Here is a 19,766-nt window from a genome sequence, read left to right as displayed (position 1 = left end):
ATTTAGGGTAACACAGGTTCGTTTTTGGGTATGATGGAACACTGCCACAAATTCATACTCAACTTTAGCAACAAAGCATGTAAAATGCAAAAACTACTCAAAAATGTTCTGCATTTTAAGGTTTGAAAAATGAGAAACAATTTGAGAATATGAAATCGGGAATTGATACGTCCAAACCTCTATCACAATTTCATTACAGATTTGCCACTGTTCTAACCAAAGATGGGAGTTTACTAGGATTAGGAGCTATTCTGCACACTTCGAGGATGTTGAGACGTGCAAGAATAAAGGAATTCTGTGATTAAGGAGAAGGCTCTTGCATGCTTCTGTGGCATAGAAAAATGTCACACCTTTTTGTGGGAATCACAGTTTACCGCATGCATCAATCATAAGCCTCTCAAAGCCCTTTATGAAGCAAAGGGTCTTGGTGGTGTGTCCAGAAAAATTATGAGACGGGTTTCAAGGATTCATTGTCATAATTTCAAGGTTTAACACCTTGCATGACAATGACTAGGTTTGATAACTATCTTGTTTTACTGTACAGGGAGACCAATACTCACTGTAGTGGAATTAATACGTGTATATGAAGAGTGAGGACATTGTGAGTAAGAAGGACTGCTTACAGGAGTGTGCATTTGCCAAGGATTTACAAGTGATATGAAAATACATAGAAGCTCGATGGCCTGAAGAGACTCAAATGACGGAGAGGTAATGGGAGTACTGGTCTGTAAGAGAGGAACCTAGTTCCAAAGGTGTGATTCTGTACTGGAGGTGTAGTGCAGTGGTTTGTGAGGGAATTAGTTGACAAATCCAAAGAATTAGTCCCTTCTTCCCAAAGTGGAGCCACCCCGTTGGGAGAAGGAAAGGGAACCCGCTATGCAAAACCATCCCAAGCGGACAGAGCAAGCAGTATCCCACTATGGGTGACCCCCCCAACCCCCAGGTACAAGGAATGCTCAAAGAAGGATAGCACTGCACCTTCCCTTTCCCTTAAGACTGACATGTGTATTGGTCACATGGGAAGTGAGCGCAGTAATTATGTGCAGGGCCCCTTTAATGTGGAAGTCTTGGTTTCTGACCTGCTTTTGTCGTCACCTGCCTGTGGAAGCCAGCACCAATCAAGTGTCTTCTTCCTTTCCAGGGCGGAGCTTAAAGACCGACGAACAGGCAATAAAGGGGAGATCATCCACTGTGGGGCAAGGAAAGTGGGCTGGCAGAGGAGGAATTGAGTACAAATGAGACGCTGTGATGTGTGGAACCCAGAGACAGCACAGAAAATGCTCTAGCTTTCACAAAGGTGGAACATCGAGCAAGCGAGGGAGCCGCTGAGACAGAAAGCATCACCGCCAGTGAAGGTGAGAGGCACGGACATCCTGGAGCACAGACGCCCAAGCTCCAAACATCATGAGAACACTTGCAGCAACGCCATCGAAAGGACCAGAGAAGCCTGTAGCCCGCGATGGGCCAACCAAAAGCATACCCCAATAGAGGGTGAATGAACCGTAACCAACGAAGGGGCGAAAGAAGCATGTAGCCCGCGAGGGGTCTACCAAGTGCAAACCCCAAGATGAAGTGAAGGAAAGAGAACAAACGAAGGGCAATAGAAGCTCAAAGCTTGCGAGGGGCCTACCAAGGGCATACCCCAGGACAGGGAAAATAAAAGAGCGAGGGCAAGCAAAGGCTGAACATTATAATGCAGGTGAGATATGGTTTTGAAATTTTTTCTGCACTTTCAAATACTAGTACAGTACTAGTACTAATAAAATCTGGTGTGTGCGTGTCCCATTCTACGTAGCCAAACTGTGAACTGTTCCATAAGCTTGTAGTATCTTTTTCTCAATGCTAATGTGTTCTTTAATAGCTCTGATATTTTTATCGGGTAATCAGAGCAATTGAGGATAACTTGACTTTCAGGAAAGACTTGCGACCTGGCTTTTTAATTTACAGTGTTAGTCTTGGCATTAATCAAGAAATCTGTCACCAACACACTGGACCTACGTTTCCAACTAACTTATGTGTCCTTTGCTAACTCTCCCACCAACACTTTCATTGTTCTGCACTTTAAAGCAGGTACGTATACCAACTATGCGCGATTTAGTAAGTTTCCTATCTGCACAAACTGGCTTGATGGATTCTTAACAAGAATGAAACTGACTGAGCCCCTCATATCAACATACGTAGCTTTCACGCGCATGCCGCTATCCATTAACGCGCCGTATTCGTCAGCGACTCTGTCACTTAGTTATCTGTACCGAATTTAAAACGTCAATTCTCTCTCACAGGGAACGTGTGTAGCATTATCCTCCAGAAGTACGATACAGCCCATCGATACGCTTCCAGACACTGAAGGTGAGTGTTATTCTCCCGTGATTCACCCCATTTTATAATATTAGTCTCTTAGAAACAGTGGTCTAGGCGTGGGACCCAGCGCTAAACCCTAGCTACTGAGCCCATGCTAGACCACTCACCTGTTAACAAAAATCCTGAATATGGAATCCATTTTACAAATAGCTCAGCCTTGTTATTGCTGTTCACAGCACTAGCAATCCACGTTGGAAGGCACGTCGGTATCAGGTAATATTATCCCCATATATATGGACGCCGTAAATAATATCGCCGGGAAAAGGTTGCAGTGATATTATATGAGTGACCATATATATGGTGAAAGGTGCATAAAAAACATTTTTAAAACAAAAAAATCAAAAATAAAAAATAAAGTTTGGGGGTTGCGGGTGTGTCCCCTGCATGTTCCATGCAATAATGTCGCCACAAAAAACTGCCATTTTTCGGGGATATTTTTGCATGGCGAGATTTTTGTGGCAACATTATTACATGGAACCGGCACGTCCCACCAGCCAAGCCTGACACTGAAAATAAACTTCTTAACTGTCGAAATCACAGTTCTTCACAGGTCGTGAAGCACCCTTTGCACTGAAAGTATTATTACTTAAACGCTATTATTATTTTCACTTACAGCTGAGAATAACAGATATCCCTTACCTGATGAAGGGCTATTTAGCCCGAAACGCGCCATACTAATTATAAGAAGACGCTTTGGGACACAGCAACTTGTCCTGATTTAACAACCTTCTTAACAAAGATATCTGTCTGTATTAGTTATTCAACTTTGTACTATGTCTAAGCACACTCACCGAGTATGCTCATGAAATAATGATGCATATGTTGTGCAAACCTTGTTAATCTTCATGTTTATCAATTAAATTGGATGGAAATCGCTATATGTTTAAGATGATTATCATACTGATGTGTTTATCAAATATTCACCTATGATTAAAACACTGCACTTTGTAAAACATTTTTTTGATTGTGATTGGATGAAATAAGGCAACATTGCCGTAAAGTGTGCCCAGGTCTTGTCCCTCAAATTTCGAGGGACTTTCTCTTCTTGTTCACATACCGTTGACCTTGTAGCCACGGTTAGACCGGGAGCATCTAAACAGCCACACACCTCTGACACAATTTCCCCATAATCCAGTCAAATAAACCATTTTAAGGTGTGCACCTCTACACACATTTTTGTGCACGTATACCAACGATGTCACACACACCCGGCACAGAGATCCCACCCTTCACATATCACACAACACCATGCATCTGCAGCTTCCTAACATACCACACCCCGCTGGCGTGGGCATCCTGGCACCATTGGCACAAGGGGCCCTGCTGGAAACACTCCCCTCAGCACTTCAGACAAATAACACCTAGAAACAAACCTGCATGCAGAGTTCAGGTTACTTCTGGTCTGCACGGTTTATAGTCAAAGTTTTGAACACATGGTTTCAAATGCAATACTTTCGAATCAAAAAGATCAACAAAAAAAACATTTCGAATGCACGTTTTCTTTTTTGGGGGTCCTCCCCCAAACCCTGTTTTTTTGGGGGAAAACCACTAATATTTCCTCTACCAAACCCAAAAAAGGAAATACATTAAAAAAAACGAATTCACATTTTTTTTCCATCCTTTTGATTCGAAAGTATTGCATTTCGAAACTATGTATTCGAAACTTTGACTGGACACCGGTCTGCACACATCAACACAATAGAATAACTATTGAGCATTTCTCATCTAGCCTCCTCCTCCCCCCCCACCTCCTTTTTGTTTCAGATCCGTCATTTCGCTTGGACACTATGCAAATGGCATGCAGTATCAGTCTTGGTACCATAACATGTTATGGTCTCTTTCAAGGGTAGTGCCCTAGCGCTAACGCCATGAGTGATGAAAGAGCTCTAGCTCACAGCCAATGAGGATGAGAACATCTGGGCGAGCTCACTGATGCACTTACCATGCCACCACTCCACACCGGGCCCATGCGCGAGGTGACGTGGAGGATATGTCTTGCGTCGGGCCAAGGGGAGTAACTCGAGACAGCTTCATTCGGAATTTAGTTAATGGTGTGATGATAACATTTACCCAATATTGTCAGCTGCTGTAACGTCTACCCGAACATTCTTCCGTGTTTGCAGACAAAAAAAGCGCACTATCTATATCCACGGACAGCAGGATGTTTATTTAGATGAGCAAACTGTCCTCGCACCTGCCAAGCCACTCGCACCCTCTGCCAAGGAAGTGCCAGGACCGCCATGACAGATGACGCTACAACAACTGGAGGAGCGCATATCAAACTGCTGGTGAGTAGTGTTTGGCACGGCAGGTCGATGTCACGGACAGCCACTAAAAATTGGTCGCTTAAAAAAAAGATCCTCTATAAGAAATATGTGTAAAATAAACAAAGAAATCCATTCCCATTTGTAAGTCATGCAATTTTGCCAAATATTTGATTAGGTGCATTGTTTGTAGACTTCTTCATCAACCACGTGATCTTCTCAATCGCGATGAAGCTCATGGTCTGGTCAGAAACTGGTTTATAGTGATTGCATTGAATGCCTTAGCATCTAATAAAAATCAATGAAAAAAAGCATCAAATGCATTTTTTTTTAATGGGGGGGTCCTCCCAACCCCTGTTTTTTTAACCTCTTAAAACCCATTATAATTAAAATAAAACCTTTACCTTTGAAAAAAAATGCATTCGACGCTTTTTTTCGATGCATTCTTTTTTAATGCTTTTGGCATTCAATGCTTTGTATTCGATGCAATGACTGGATACCCAGAAACCTTTGCAGTTCCATGCCCTCGATTGCAACAATGAAAATCAGTTACTCAAGCCTTGAATGGCCATGAAAACAGTTATAAAAAATGCTTTCATGGCGATAACCATTTGTGGATAGTCTACCAAGGTGAAGCGTTGATCTCGGACAGTAGGACAGTCTACACTTCATACGTTCAAATTCCGCAGGAGACGAGACTTAGCCTTTCATCCTTCCAAATGCCATTGAAAGTAGAATAATAAGAACACCTTTGATTACAGCACATAGAAGCTGGATGAGGGTGGGATGAAGCGCTATATGAGATCATATTATTATTATTATAAACGTGATTTACTGTAAACACCAACTGAGCAATACAAACGTCACCTTTCTTTTTGTTGACTACAGAGAACACCCCCTCACATACCAGTGCTGTGCACACCCTGATATGTTCTTCATACATAAGACACCCCTTAGCTTAATTAAGAGATCTAATTCTTGGTTTTCTACCCATCTGCCTGAGAAACATGCATTGCTGTACTAGGTCCAATTGGTACAGAAAAGGAAGTTGGTTGCATTCTTCCAAAGGTGTCTTGTGTTTTGTTAATATGCTTTTATGCTCTGCCAAATCCCCTCTGTAGTAGCTTCACAGAACCAAGGCTTGTCCTTGGAGTGGAAACATGTAGTTGAATAGCATTCCCAGGCCCATTCTAGCAATGGGGATATGACCCCACGCGCAGCATACTGTTTCCACTGGGAAGAGTCTGTGTCTGCGCTTAAGCAGTTTTTTTGCAACTCACCCTCTGATATCACTTAATACCTATAATATTTGGGATAGACTGGCACCCCTTCCTTGAGCTTCTTCCCTAGCCTAACTAATAGGCTAAGAAAAAGCTCAAGGCCACGGCTTGATTGGCAAAGGTGTAATCCCACCTGCTTGGCTGCGAGATGAGATTTGCAATAGCAGGCCGGTATTAACGAGGACTTTACAGTAACCCAATAGTTCCCCCTCAAGCCACTGTCATCAAGACACAGGTTCATTGGTGCTGCTGCTTCATGTTACTGCAAATAAACCATGCAGGGAGCCTCGCTTCACATTACAGTGTAAATTAATCTATTTAAAGTTGGATGGTGGTGTCCTCTAAGGGAGACTAAAATAAACATGCCATGCCGATTGGTTGCCCCCTCGCCCAATGTATTTTACTCCTATAATGTATTTGTTAATATGCCTTAATATTGAAAGCCTTAACTAGAGCTTCAACTGAATTCAACTGAGGCTCATCCCAGTGTATTAGGGCAGTTCAAAAGCATATAATGGGAGAAGCGTGACCTTTGCAGACATGCCACATAGCATCCTCGGCTGAACATATGACTCCACCTGGACCATCGCCTCGCCCTATCATCCCTTGGATCATAGGGAAGGATTTTTTGTTTCCCATTTGTTGATCATTAATAATTTGCACGACAAGAAGCCTCCAAAAGCCCCATTTGCCCTGGACGGCCAACGCCCATGGCAATAGGAATTGTGTCATCTCCATATGAGAGACCAGTGACGACTAAGCGTTGCCACTCAGTTAGCCGGGTGCTCTCAGTGTGCCCTGCAAACCAGTTGCACACATTCTTCTTAATAACAGTTCAGTCACATTCAATGGCCAAGTCAATGCTGTTAATCAGTCATAGATCAATCGCGTTCATAAAAATGCCCAAACATCTTCTATAATCATCTTATTTTTAAGAGGAGGTGTTAACACCATCGTGTGTCCAAAAAGATCCGCCAATGGCCCTCATTACGACCCTGGCGGAAAGCGACTGACCGGAGCGCCACAGCGTAAATAGCGTTTCCGCCATTGCACGAAGGAGCAAAGTGCGGCCCATTCCGACCCATCGGGCACGAGCACCACGCCACGGCGGAAGTGCAAAGTCCGCGATGGCGGAAATGACCCCAAAACGGCCCACACCGCCGCCGTACGGCGCCCTAGGTGCAATACCGCCACCCCACTTAGCGGTCACCGCAGTGTGCGCCTACCGCAAAGTACGGTGCCCGGAAATATACGGAAACGGAAGTTAAAACATGGGGCCGGAACGGGAAACATCCCGGCGTACACCTATAAATACACTAAAACCACACAACCACTAAAATCACTACCCTGAAACACACCCCAACCCGTCAACCACCCTAGCGAAACCAAGAAAAATGGGAAAAGTAGCGAAGAAAGCGTGCGACCGCAAGCGGCAGGTCCACTTCTCCCGTGAGGAACTCACCGTGCTAACAGAGACCCTCCAGGAGAATGCTGCCGTCGTCTTCTGCACGCAAATGACCAGGACGGCACTTGCAAACAAGAAGGCCATATGGGCTCTGGTGGCACAGCGGGTAAGTGCGGTGGGGACCGCACCCCGCACCCCACAGCAATGCCGCAAGCGATGGGACGACCTGCGGATACGCGTCCGCAGCATACTCTCTGCCAACCGCAACATTGCCACAGCCACCGGGGGAGGTCCTGAATCACCCATCAAGTTGACCCCCTGGGAAGAAATCTGTGCCTCCACCATCGGAATGGAGAGCATAGAGGGAGTCGGAGGGATGGAGAAAGGAGTGCAGACATCCGAAGATTCAGGTAGGTGGGCCAGATAAAACAATGCCAAATCCACACAGTCCATCCATGTGAAGTACCATGCGTCCACATAGTGCAACAGAAACACATGTCCAGGAGAACGCCCACACACATCGGCCTGATAGCGCACGTTAAAACCCACAATAAATACATAAATAATTAAAAACCCCAAATACACGCACTACACGTGCAGCAGGCACACCCTAACTGCAGGCTGCCAAACAACTGCACCCTCACTCCACACACAAATCAAAGCACCTCCAAGGCCCCGACCCAAATCACCCTCAGGTACCACCCCAATGCATGCGATACAATGCCATTCCAATTCCCACAGACCCATCAATAACCCTCGCCCTCCTTTACTCCACCACAGGGTCCGATCCAAACGACGAGCTACAGGACACCCCTACCAGCACACCTGCAATGAGGGCCAAGACCAACGGCCAGAGACCCTCCACCTCAGCTGCACGCATCAAGACACGGCAGCAGCACAAATCAGGTGGCAGCACAGAGGAGGGAACATCAACAGGCACCCCAGCAGCCAGCATGCCCACAACACCACCACCACAGGTCCCCCCAATGGATGCCACAGAAGGCACTGCCTCTGGTGGCAGCAGCACCATAGGTGACACCCCATTGATGGCAGCATGCTCGGACACAGAAAACGGGGATGCCGAAGTCAGATCCATCCATGACCTGTCCCAATCCCCCTGTCTGTCCCATCCCGTACAACATGAGGATACCACGCAGGGGCACCCACAAGACGACGACTGGCCATCCCCCACAAGCCCTGTGGCAAGGCAACATGAGGACAACAGCCCCTCTGTGACACCCCCGCAAATGGCCATGGCCCAGCAGAGGCAACAGTCCCTCGACCAGTTGATCGAACAACAGCAGCAACTGGCCACGCTCCTCAAGGACCATGCTGATGAATGTGGGGGTACTAAGGCAGACATAGAAACATCAACTGAGACACTTAGGGCACAAATCGAGAGTAGCACCGAGAGCCTGAGAGTCCAAATGGAGAGTAGCACCGAGAGCCTCAGGGGGGAACTGCATGCGACGGCCAAGGACGTATGTGCCGAACTTGCCGCAGTGCGCCGTGTGCTCACTGAGCTCTCGCAAACCCTTAGGGACATGCATGGACGTGAGCAGGCAGACACATCATCCGTTGCAAGTTCCGTCCAGGGCAGCCCCCAACGTAGATCTGGAAGGAACCTGCGCTCCACAGGCAGGGGTGCCCCTGATACCCGCAGAGGGGGCATGCAATAGCGACATCCCACTGACAATGAGCATCTTTGGACACTGGTGTTCGGGGGGAGGTAGGAGGGTGGAGGGGGTGTGTTGGGCTCACTTGGGTGGCGGGTCGATAGGGTGTTCAACATGACATCACATATGCCATTAAAAGTGCACGATCAACCAATGAGATGTGTGGACATTGATCTTTGTGTACTAGGCCATCATAGGCGTACAGTCCATGTTGTGCATGTCCCAGACACACGCAGTGCCACGAGTCCCGTGTCCATGTATCAGCCACCAGGCGTGAGTGCTAGAAGCATACATCAATGAGATGCTGACGAATGTCACGGGCCTCCGGTGCCTCGCAGACTCCATGAGGTGCTGCCACATCCCCACCCTCATCATGACCATCTTCAGGTGCTTGCAGTTCTGCGTCAGGGGGCATGGGCACATTTCTACGTACGCACATGTTGTGGAGCATGACACATGCCATCACCATCTTTGCAACCTTCTCATGGCGGTACAGGAGTGCCCCGCCAGACCTGCTGAGGCAGCGGAAACGGCCCTTCAGTAGGCCGAATGCCTGTTCTATGACTACACGGGTACGTGAGTGGGCATGGTTGTAGTCCTCCTCATGCTGGTCCCGTGGGTTCCGGACTGGTGTGAGGAGCCATCTCTTCAGTGGATATCCAGCATCACCTGTATGTGGACGAGAAACGTATGATGTGGAATGCCATTGATACGTACGCACACCCCCCCCCCCCCCTTCCTGCCAGGTCATTGCCAATTCACATACCCCACATCATCATGCATGTAATGAGACTCACCGAGTAGCCAGGATCTGTTCCCTGCGTGTCGCTCCATGTAGCGTGGTATTGTAGAGTTCCTCAAGACCATAGAATCATGGGTTGATCCAGGGAATCGGGCACAACAATGTGTAATGATCCTGTTGGAGTCACACACCATTTGTACATTCAGGGAATGAAATTGTTTTCGGTTGCGGTACTGGGCCTCCATGGCATGTGGGACGACCAATTCAACATGGGTGCAGTCGATGGCACCAATGCAACCCGGTATGCCGGCAAGTGCATGGAATCCCACTTTCGTGTTTGTAATTTCCTGCTCCGAGCGTGGTAGGGAGATGTAGTCGTCTGCGTGCTGCAGGAGGGCATCGAGCACTTGCAATAGTGTCCGTGAGAACAGTGGCTGAGAAATGCCATGCAACTGTCCGACTGTGTGCTGGTAGGTGCCTGTGGCCAGGAAGTGGAGTACAGACACCACCTTCAGTAGGGGTGGGATGGCGGTTGGGCTATCTATCATGCTGACAAGGTCAGCCTGTGTCATGTCCACAATGGCGGCTATGGTGTCCCGGTCCAGATGGTAGAGGGTGTGGATCTGCTCATCAGTGAGGTTGAACGGATGGGCTCGGAGGCGTGGGATTGCGGGCTGCCTGCGTGGTGGTAGTGGCTGTGCTGGTGGGCCTTGCTGGCCCTGCCTTGGCCTCCTCCTCCTCCTGCGTCTCCTCCGTGCGGCTGGTTGTAGTTGGTGTTCGTCTTCTTCTTGGAGTTGGAGCACTTGCAGTGCTATCAGGTCCCCCAGGGCCAACATCGCGAGTCCTGCCGGTAGCATTTCGGTGTGGTTGTGGGAGGAGACTGGCTGTGCAATTTATGTGTTTCCAGGCTGTATGGCCTCCACCTGTGGTGATTCATTCCACCTGTGCAAACTGCTCTCCCCTTTGGCCGAGCACGTCACGCGCACAACGCTGCAATTCGGGGAATGGTATCTTGCTATTGCTATCATGTATTTGTACCCGATGGCCGTGTAAGATTGGATTGATATGTTCATTCTGCTGTGGTCCCATTGTTTCCCATACTATCTGTGCAGTCGCGAACAGACTTGTGAAGGGTCAGTGGAACGTAGTACTCGAGTAACGGTGGGCCCTCATGCATCACTGTACCGAGTTGCAACGAGGGGCGGGGCGTCCCATTCGTGGGTGAAGGCAGTTGCCATTTTCACACACAGCCGCACTCGATGGAATAATTAGTGATTTCAAACGGCCACAGATGCCTTTCCGACGTGGTGTTGCAAATGAGGAATTCGAAGGGCGGCGCTTTCGGTTTCCAGCTAGCGGCGAGGAGATGCCCACAGGTCTGACTGCAAATATAACGTTCTATTGTTCAATGTCCTTGAGACAGGGCCCATGGCGAGGGAGCAATGATTGATATGAATAGTTTGGGATGCGCAATAGCTACGTGGGCGATGAGGCCGGCCGTTCCCAAATACATGTTACTTCACAACACTGGAATTACGGGCTGGGGCACTGTGGATTTTGCAGGCTGCATAACGCACAGACTCAATGGATGTTTCTAATGTTATGTGAGTAATTATTCAGGCGTTTTGATCCCGGGATGAGGGAATGATGAATGGATGCATGGGCAGGTGATTTGATACAGAGTTTGCCATGTACAGGGCTTCTTGGGATCTATCCGCCTCCCCTACGCTATGTGATGCAGGGCTGCCATAGTGGGACCATCGTCTATCTGGCCTTGTTGAGCCCTCCCTGTCTCGAGGCGCACTCAGACACTTGTGTCCATGCACGTTAACATTCCCATCTGATGGATTCTGTTTTGACAGACGCATGCACAGGTACACTCGTTTGTGATGGTGTTTGCACCTCGATATAGATGTTTATGAGTCGCAAGTGGTTTTGGGGTGGTGATGATCCTTTTGAGTGGGCTAGCATGCATATGGCTGTGGATTTCGTGTGATCATTGAAGTGAGTTGTTCGAATGTGGTTCTGATGGCCATTCTGTTCTTTTTCTTTTCTTTTGGTTGACAGGTATCTCCTCCCCTTTTGCCACTGCCATCTGTATGCCGCTCCTGCAGATGGATTTTACTCCCGACACCTGCTGCTTCGTGTTAATCAGTGGAGCAGCATTACGATCTTATGGGACGATCGCCAATGGCCCACATGCCCTTACGCAGTACTGGTGGCTCGGAGCAACATTTCGGCCTTTCAGCTGGACTAGTGCCTCCCCATTGGGACGGCCCTGCGGTTCTGTGCGCTTCCATGTTGCCTTTTCGTACGTGAATGTGGCTCTGTGTACCATGGGGGAACAGGGCGACACACAAGTAGTGGCTGGTCATTTCTTGCGGATGCAGCCCACAATGGTGATTAGTGTTTTGGAGTTCATGGCCTGATGGCTGTATGGGCTTGGTGACTTTGATGTGCATAAATTTCTATTCTGATTTGGCCCGTGTAGCGTTTTTCTTTGCAAGTGATGTGGCATATGCCTATTTGGGGGGCGATGTATTGTGAGGAGATCTGCATTGGGTTCCAGCTTCGGGGTTTAGTTGCGTGGTACTGTACTGGGCGCGTTTGCCTACTAAGCCCGTGAGGTCAGGGATGGGGGCTGCCTATATGACAGTTTGAATGTTGTCATGCTCAGGGGCGGGGGATTGGGTTTTGTGTAACAGATGCCGGTCAGCCAGGTGGACTGGTGGAATGATGTGATTCTCGGAATATTGCTGGTCACAGGTGCCTGTGTTTGCGTGCGTTTCTTGGTTGGGGACTGTGGTCATGTCCATTGGGATTGCTTCTGTATTCGTGCCATCTGTGCCCTGCAGCTCCCATTGGCCCCTCTTGTGTTTCTTTTGTTCGTTGGCATGCATGGGTGACTTGTACATTTCAATGGTTGCATTGTGACTTCATTGCACCTACGGGGGGTTGTACTTTGTGGGCAGGGAGCGGTGTACAGGCACTCAGTGGGGCCGTTTACGGTTGATTCGCGATGCCGTACTTCTCGCCATGGCGGAATGGTACATTACGCAATGCCTGATGGCGTTAGGTACATGTCCGCTAGGGTCGGAATTGGCGTACCGTTGCACCATGGTGGTGTTTGCGGTTTGGCATGGCGCGCGCGCGCGTGCTTGGTGCAGTTAGCGTTGGCGTTCACTACGGTGTCGCTAATGGCTTCGTACTTTGCGGTGACGGGTCATAGTCGCACCGAGCGCTATTCGATGGCGGTATTGCATTTCCGCCATCGTTTTTCGATTTCCGCCAGGGTCGTAATGAGGGCCAATGCATTTTGGTATAAATTCCATCATCAGGGCTAGACACTATCATTCCAACGTTAGAGGGATATTATCTGTGTTCAGCTTCGTGTGAGCAATTCCAAGACAAGCCCAGATGTGTATATAGGCAGCATGTCACAGTGTTGATGATGGACGCGATGTGATTAACACTGCCTCTTCATAATAAGATGATTAAAAAAGAAATTTGGGCATTTTTATGAACGCAATTGATCTATGACTGATTAACCGCATTGACTTTGTCATTGAATGTGACTGAACTGGGCATACTCAGAGCACCCGGCTAACTGAGTGGCAACACTCAAGTCTTCACCAGTCTGTATTTAGCAGAGGATAGCACAGGGGCAACGCGCTGATCTTGGATGCAAGATCACGCAGAGGTTCGAATCCCCGATCCACGCTTAGAGACCAAACTCAGATACGGGTTTAGGCATGTTATAAAAAAAAAAGGAACAAATATTCTTGTGCCATGAGATTTTTTCTCTGGGACGCTCCTTTGAAATTAATGGACCATTAGAAATAAATTGATATTATAATTTATTAAGATCACACATAACTGGTGGTGCCCACCTTATCAATATAGTATCTCCATATGAGAGACAAGTTATCAGCCATGACTGAACCTTGGGGGGAGCAATGATCTACAGTTCAGGACATTAATGGAAGGTTATGCACATTTAGATTCCAGAGCATTGGGGCCAGAACACATCTCTGCTAGAAACCATTCGGTGTGCTTATTGTTTCAGAGTGCAGTTTACCACCTCCAGCCTCACCTTGTGCCAGGAATGATTCCAGAAAATCAAGACCAGCTGAATTAAAGGTGGAGCGTGCCCAACATTTGTAATTTAGGTCAGCTTGTCACATTATCTACAGGATCAACGACTAAAAATAAAATTGACAAAACAGTTTAAATTGTGTTGCTTCCTGTTGGCACCAGTGGTCGAAGTGTTCGGGAGCGGTTGGGAGCGGTGCTCCTCTACTTCTTTTAATTAGGGTTTACCGTTCCTATACTTTTATTTTAAAAAGAAACCTTTCTGGGACGGTTTCGTTTTAAAATGAAGGTGTAGGAAGAAGTTGAAACTTGCACTTTCAGTACACTAAACTGGATGTCCCCTTAAGCATCAGGTGCATGTGTTTTGGGGTTTGTATTGTGCATGGGAGGGGGTGTGTCAATGGGGTTTGTGGGGAGCAGTTCAGGCTAGTAGGGAACATAGTTCCACTACTTCTTTTCATACACTTCGACCACTGGTTGGCACACTGTATCAGGTATGTTGAGTAGACGACAACCCCACCCTGAAACTGGGCTGTTTGACTGGCAGTAAGACTGCCTGATCCCACCTAGTGTTGCAAGGTACAAAATCACCCCCAAAAAAGTTTGTCTTACTTTCTGGGCCCGCTTATAAATTGGAACCACTATGAACTCTGCCCTAAGACCCCAATATCTTGCCAACATTGGCTACCACCTCAGAGGAAGGATTAAAAAACATTTATAGACACTGTGGCTCTTCTTCGAAATCACACCTTGGGAATTTGCTGGTGCCAATCGCACTACTGAATTTAAATGTTCTAGTCATATCTGCTATCTAGTTGATTGGCAGAATGGCAGGGGACATTATCTCTTGTGGTATACACACATATTTCTTTTATATATAGTGTACACATTTCTCACCCACTGCTCCCGTTATCACAGGAATTTCCGCAGACTAATTTAAGCATGTATTAATTAGCTAAATGAATTGATATAAAAGTCTGATGTGCAATGTCCACTTAAGACCAGTAAAAATAAACCTGGTTGTAGGAACACACAGCTGGGAGAAAACTAGACATAACAATGCACACATTCTTTAAATCAAATGTTCAATATCTTTTCCTGGCAGATTTCATTTGGTTCCAATGGCTGTACTAAAATATGTTACAATTATCCAACGCAATGGTACCTACATTATAAGTATCAAATCATTGGCTATATTCTGGGAGAAGTGGTCTAAAGTCCCATACTCATTGGAAAACACATATTTAGAATCTGGGCCAGAGGAAAAGAAAGTGATTTGCCAAAAAAATCAGAAATCTTTTGGTTGACTCCTTAAACTGAGATTAGAACCTGTGTGTTTACTTTAAAGGGACAGAGATTAGCGACTATATCACATTTCCTCTACGAAAACCACGTCTCCTCTTGTCATTATATTGGCTGAATTCAGGGGTGATAACATTATTCATAAGGGGTAATTATTTTTCTGAGTAATAATTTGTATTGTGAATGTCATTTCTCAAAAGGTTTCTGGGAAACAGTAGATGATTTCGGGAAATATACATTCTAACTCTCAAACAATATTGAAATCAGCGGACAGAAGTAGCGGTTTTATGTTATTGCAAATCTGAAGGTCTGATGTCAAGCCAGAGCAGCCGGTGCTTGTGGAATGCATAGTCTGTTAGCAGGATGTATAGGACAGGGATGCCACATTGATTTAAACAAGCCTACCACACCCCAACAACTAGGCACACTCAAACTATACATAAAGTGGCCCAATGAATTTTGCTGGTCACTAACCCAAAATGGTGGAGACCCACAAAATTCCACGAGACTCTCGAAGAATTAGTAAGAAATGTCTTCTATTTCCACTAACAAGAAAAACAAGTTGAACAATGCCACGCAAGGGCATCAGTGGCTCCTGTATGGCAAAAGGGCAAGTTACAGGGCCCTATGAGGGTGGACAGTAGCCTGCACTCTGTCTCGGTGCCCGAATTTTCTAACCCTGGGAGTTCTCCCACGCGCCCACAGATGAACCCCTAGGGAAGTTCAGAGAGCTGGTTGGACTCGAAGCACTGAATTTTGAAAGAAATGTCTCACTCAGCGTTACTTATAACAACCGTTGAAGTATACAGATGGTTAGTTCTTCCCAAGAGAAAATAACCCATTTTAGTTAATACAGCACAAATGTAGTTGCATTTGTATTTTTATTGCAGGTGGCAGAAAAGAAGTGTTTTGTAAAAAAAAAAAAAAACACTACCAAGGATAATGACTGATGGCAATAATCCGATGTATGGGTGCCTTACAACTTAAAGAAGTGATGAGGATATAAGACAACAGACACCGAAGGGGAGTTGTTTTTTTTAATAAATTAACATAGTGCAGGATTAACATGGAATAACAGGAGTAACATGGACAAACAGGCCAACATGTCTTCAATGCGAGCCATGTCTTACCTGGCAAATTCCACTAATGCACATGTCCGGGGACTCTGTGTTACAACGTGTGCCATCCAAGACTTTGGGAGCAAGTTCCACAACAAACTTTTTTCCAAGGGCTTGACACTTAAGGGAACAGGGGGCTGTGGCGTCATTGTAGACCGGAAGCCACTCATAGTACTGCCCTTGGTACTTGACGTCGTTATGAGCCGAACACTGCTGAGCTCTAAAATCCCCAACTTCTGGAGGGCAGTCCTAGAAGAAACATAAAAACATATATATTAAAGGGGAAAATTCAGATTTTTTCAGGGACGTCATTTCACCAAAATGCCAGGGGTAGCGGAAGTGACATCACACGACCCTTGACCTTTGATGACATCACAGGACGTGATGTCATTTGACCGCACTCTGAAGTGACATCACGGGAAGCAATGGAACACGACGTCCCCATGACAAAACAGGAGGCGGCATCACATAGCATTGTTTCTAAGTACACTATGAAAAATATGGTTACGATATCACTGTAAAGCGATATATATTTCATACAAGAATAGATCTCCATATGTATCATTAATATCAGTGCGTATAGGCCCATATTACCAAATCATTGTGAATGCAGGCAGACGTCCAAGGCCAAACGATAATGATGTGTTATTATATAGCACTTACGCTTAAGCGCTTCATATAGACCAAATATACATACAATATCACCCAACCTGTGTTGGTACTCATTTATTAACCTCAGCAGGATGAAAGGCTGAGTTGACCTTGCTGGGAGTGGAACCTACAACCTGCAGATCACACAAGCATTGCAGCAGCCAGCCCTCAGCCCACTGAGCTATCTTACCGGCTATAGCTATCAGAAAGCCACTCCAGAAACAACGAGCCACATGCTTCTGGCCACAGCCCATGAGCCTCAATAAAAAAAATGTTTTTTTTCTTTTTTTAGAGGTAGCTAGGGAGACCACAGGGGTAGCAAGACAGAACTCAGGGGTCACAGTTGCGAACCCTGGTGACCCCTAAATGACGTCCATGGATTTATTATCAGTGCACAAAATATCCAAGGACAGATTAATGAGAGGGTTCACCACTTCCCTCTGCCCAATATAGCATTCCTGCTGTTAATTTAAATACTCAACAAAATGGTTGTAGATGCATAGCTACCAATTTGGACTAAATTAGGCTACTGAAGTTTTTATTCATGTTTTTCTTTAGTTGTTATAGAATCAGTGATAAAGTGTCTACAGTTATGGATACACCGGACTCCCCGTAGGAAGAGTACTATTTCATAGCCTAATCACTTACGCGCTTTTCGATGAAAATGCAGGGAACCTTCCAATACAAATGAACATGCAACTTGGAATATTCCTGGAATGTTTTGCCACAATTCGTCCAGGTAGCCAAAGTTAAATATGTTAGAAAATGTGTGTTTTCCCATCAAGCTAAAACCACTGGATGAATTTTCACGACACATGCGTGAGAAGCTGGCTTTGGGCCATCTTGCGTCATTCACTTGGCTTGGCGAAAGTCCGCCTGGCTGTTCTTATGATAGACCCCAAAATTGGGGTCCAAATGAGGAAAAATGATTTAAAGATATTTTGGTCCTCTAGTCATCAACCCAAATGATGAGGATCTGCAAAGGTGATTGCCTGAATCCAGGCTTAATTGTGTGCCTTGCTGCCATCTTGGATTCAGATCTTGCGTAGAAAAACATTTGAAATTGGCCTATTGCAGCCCCTTGTGGCGTGTAATTCAGTCATTGATAGAGGCTATGTCGTCATGGATATGGTGGGTTCCCTGAAAGTAGAGCACTTTTAAAGGGGATAATACATTTACTGGCGCTCGATGAAACTGCATTTTTAAAAAAAATATATCCAACTTTGAATACTTTTGGAAAGTTGCTTGATGGTTCGTTCAGGTAGCCAAAGACACAAAACTATAGGCAGCTAGAATTGAAACATTACATGTCCCCTTCAATCTCCCATAGGGAAATTTTGTTCTCATTTACAATGAAAACCACCAGATATTTTGCACCAACCTTGTGTGAGAAACTGGAATCTGGTCCATCTCCCAACCTTCACTTAGCTCGGTGAAAAAACATCCATCAATTTTAAGAAAATACTGCAAAAATTATGTCAAAGTGACAAAACATGATTTGGAGGTATTCTGGGTCCATGACCAAGAACCCAATTGATACGAATCCAGAAATGTGATTGGCTGAAACATATTCATCTCATCATGAGTATGGATACATATCTTGTGCTGAAAGAAGTTTGAAACAGGCATACGCTGGGCCCTAGGGAATGCCCTCACAATGGGGCAGGCAAGGCATGCCCCAGAGGGGGAATGACATTTTTGCACAAAAAAAGAGGAAACCATTGGACATAGAGTTCACAGACCTGGAGGCAGGTCTGTTTGTGGACCCTAGGGTCAGAGATGTCCCAAGTGTTCATCCCCTGACAAACCTAGAGTGACATTGAAGCATCAAGAGTCATTAATAGAGGGCTTATACCAGTGGCCCAGGCAGCGTAATTGCCTGATGCCTTCAGCACTCACTTTCTTTCACTGCACCTGCATGCTCTGAATGTCACAAGGCCTAGTAGGACTGCTTCCGATTTCTAGTTATTCATTGTCAATTCCTTTGTTTATTTGCTCCCTTGTTCCCTACCCTTGTGCCTTGTGGCGCTTAGAAACACGGGGCCTCATTTCGAGTCCAGCGGTAATTTTGCCGGAAATTCCAACAGGTTACCGCCGGACTCGTATTACCATTCCGCCTCCGTGATTCCCGGAATCACCGGGGCATTACGACCCCGGTGACCCAGGAATTCCGGAGGCAGAATTCTGTAAGTCCCCATTCCCATGGAGTCCAATAGGACTCCATGGGAATGGGGAAGTGAAAACACCGGCACCATGTTGTAATGGTGCCGTGTGTTTCCATGTCCGCCTGCAGGTGGGTGGTGTTAAACCCGCCAGTTCAGACCTGACGGGAATGACACCTCCCGCCTGCAGAACTCGAGATCACCCGGTCCGGAAACAACAGTGGTGGTGGGTTTACCGCCACTGTTATTTCCGGACCAGGTGACTCGTAATGAGGCCCAATGTCTTGCTGTATAAGTGTCTTATAAATATTCTATAAATAAACAAATAAATAAATAAACCTGACTTTAAATATATTTGTGGCATGTTTTATGAAGGTCCATGTAGACACTGCTATGAAACATCTGGTGGAGATATTCTTTGACATCATTTAAAGGTTTATGGATCTGCTAAATCGACTTCTATTCCTACATAACAAAGTAGTATTGTTCTGTCCTTAAGGAATTTATACAGACAAATGTGTGGTCTCTACCGGTTTCCCATCACAAGATATAGAAGAAAATCTGGTATGTTATTTATCTGATAAAATTTCCAAAATGAGACCATAATTCTAATTGACCTCCGTTTCTAAGATCATAACTGAAATGTCATTTTAACTTTTTAATTGGACGTCAAGGCACACTCTTCAATTTGCTTAGAATCTCTAATGAACACC

At 46.1% G+C, this 19,766-nt stretch overlaps 1 protein-coding gene across 2 annotated transcripts in view; it reads right to left on the bottom strand.

The window, feature by feature from the left end:
- The window catches only part of ADAMTSL3 (ADAMTS like 3), a 1,638,295-nt gene that overhangs the window by 734,590 nt on the left and 883,939 nt on the right, over positions 1-19,766 (bottom strand). For both annotated transcript variants that reach the window (XM_069625001.1, XM_069625002.1), the window contains exon 6: positions 16,253-16,489. In XM_069625001.1, the coding sequence (XP_069481102.1) occupies positions 16,253-16,489 (237 nt within the window). The remainder of the gene's footprint in view (positions 1-16,252; positions 16,490-19,766) is intronic.

The sequence above is a fragment of the Ambystoma mexicanum genome, chromosome 11 (assembly GCF_040938575.1).
Source record: "Ambystoma mexicanum isolate Mex_15411 chromosome 11, UKY_AmexF1_1, whole genome shotgun sequence".
In the NCBI taxonomy this organism is placed as follows: domain Eukaryota; kingdom Metazoa; phylum Chordata; class Amphibia; order Caudata; family Ambystomatidae; genus Ambystoma; species Ambystoma mexicanum.
Note: the sequence above shows the minus strand (reverse complement) of the source record. Positions and strands in the feature narration are given on the sequence as shown.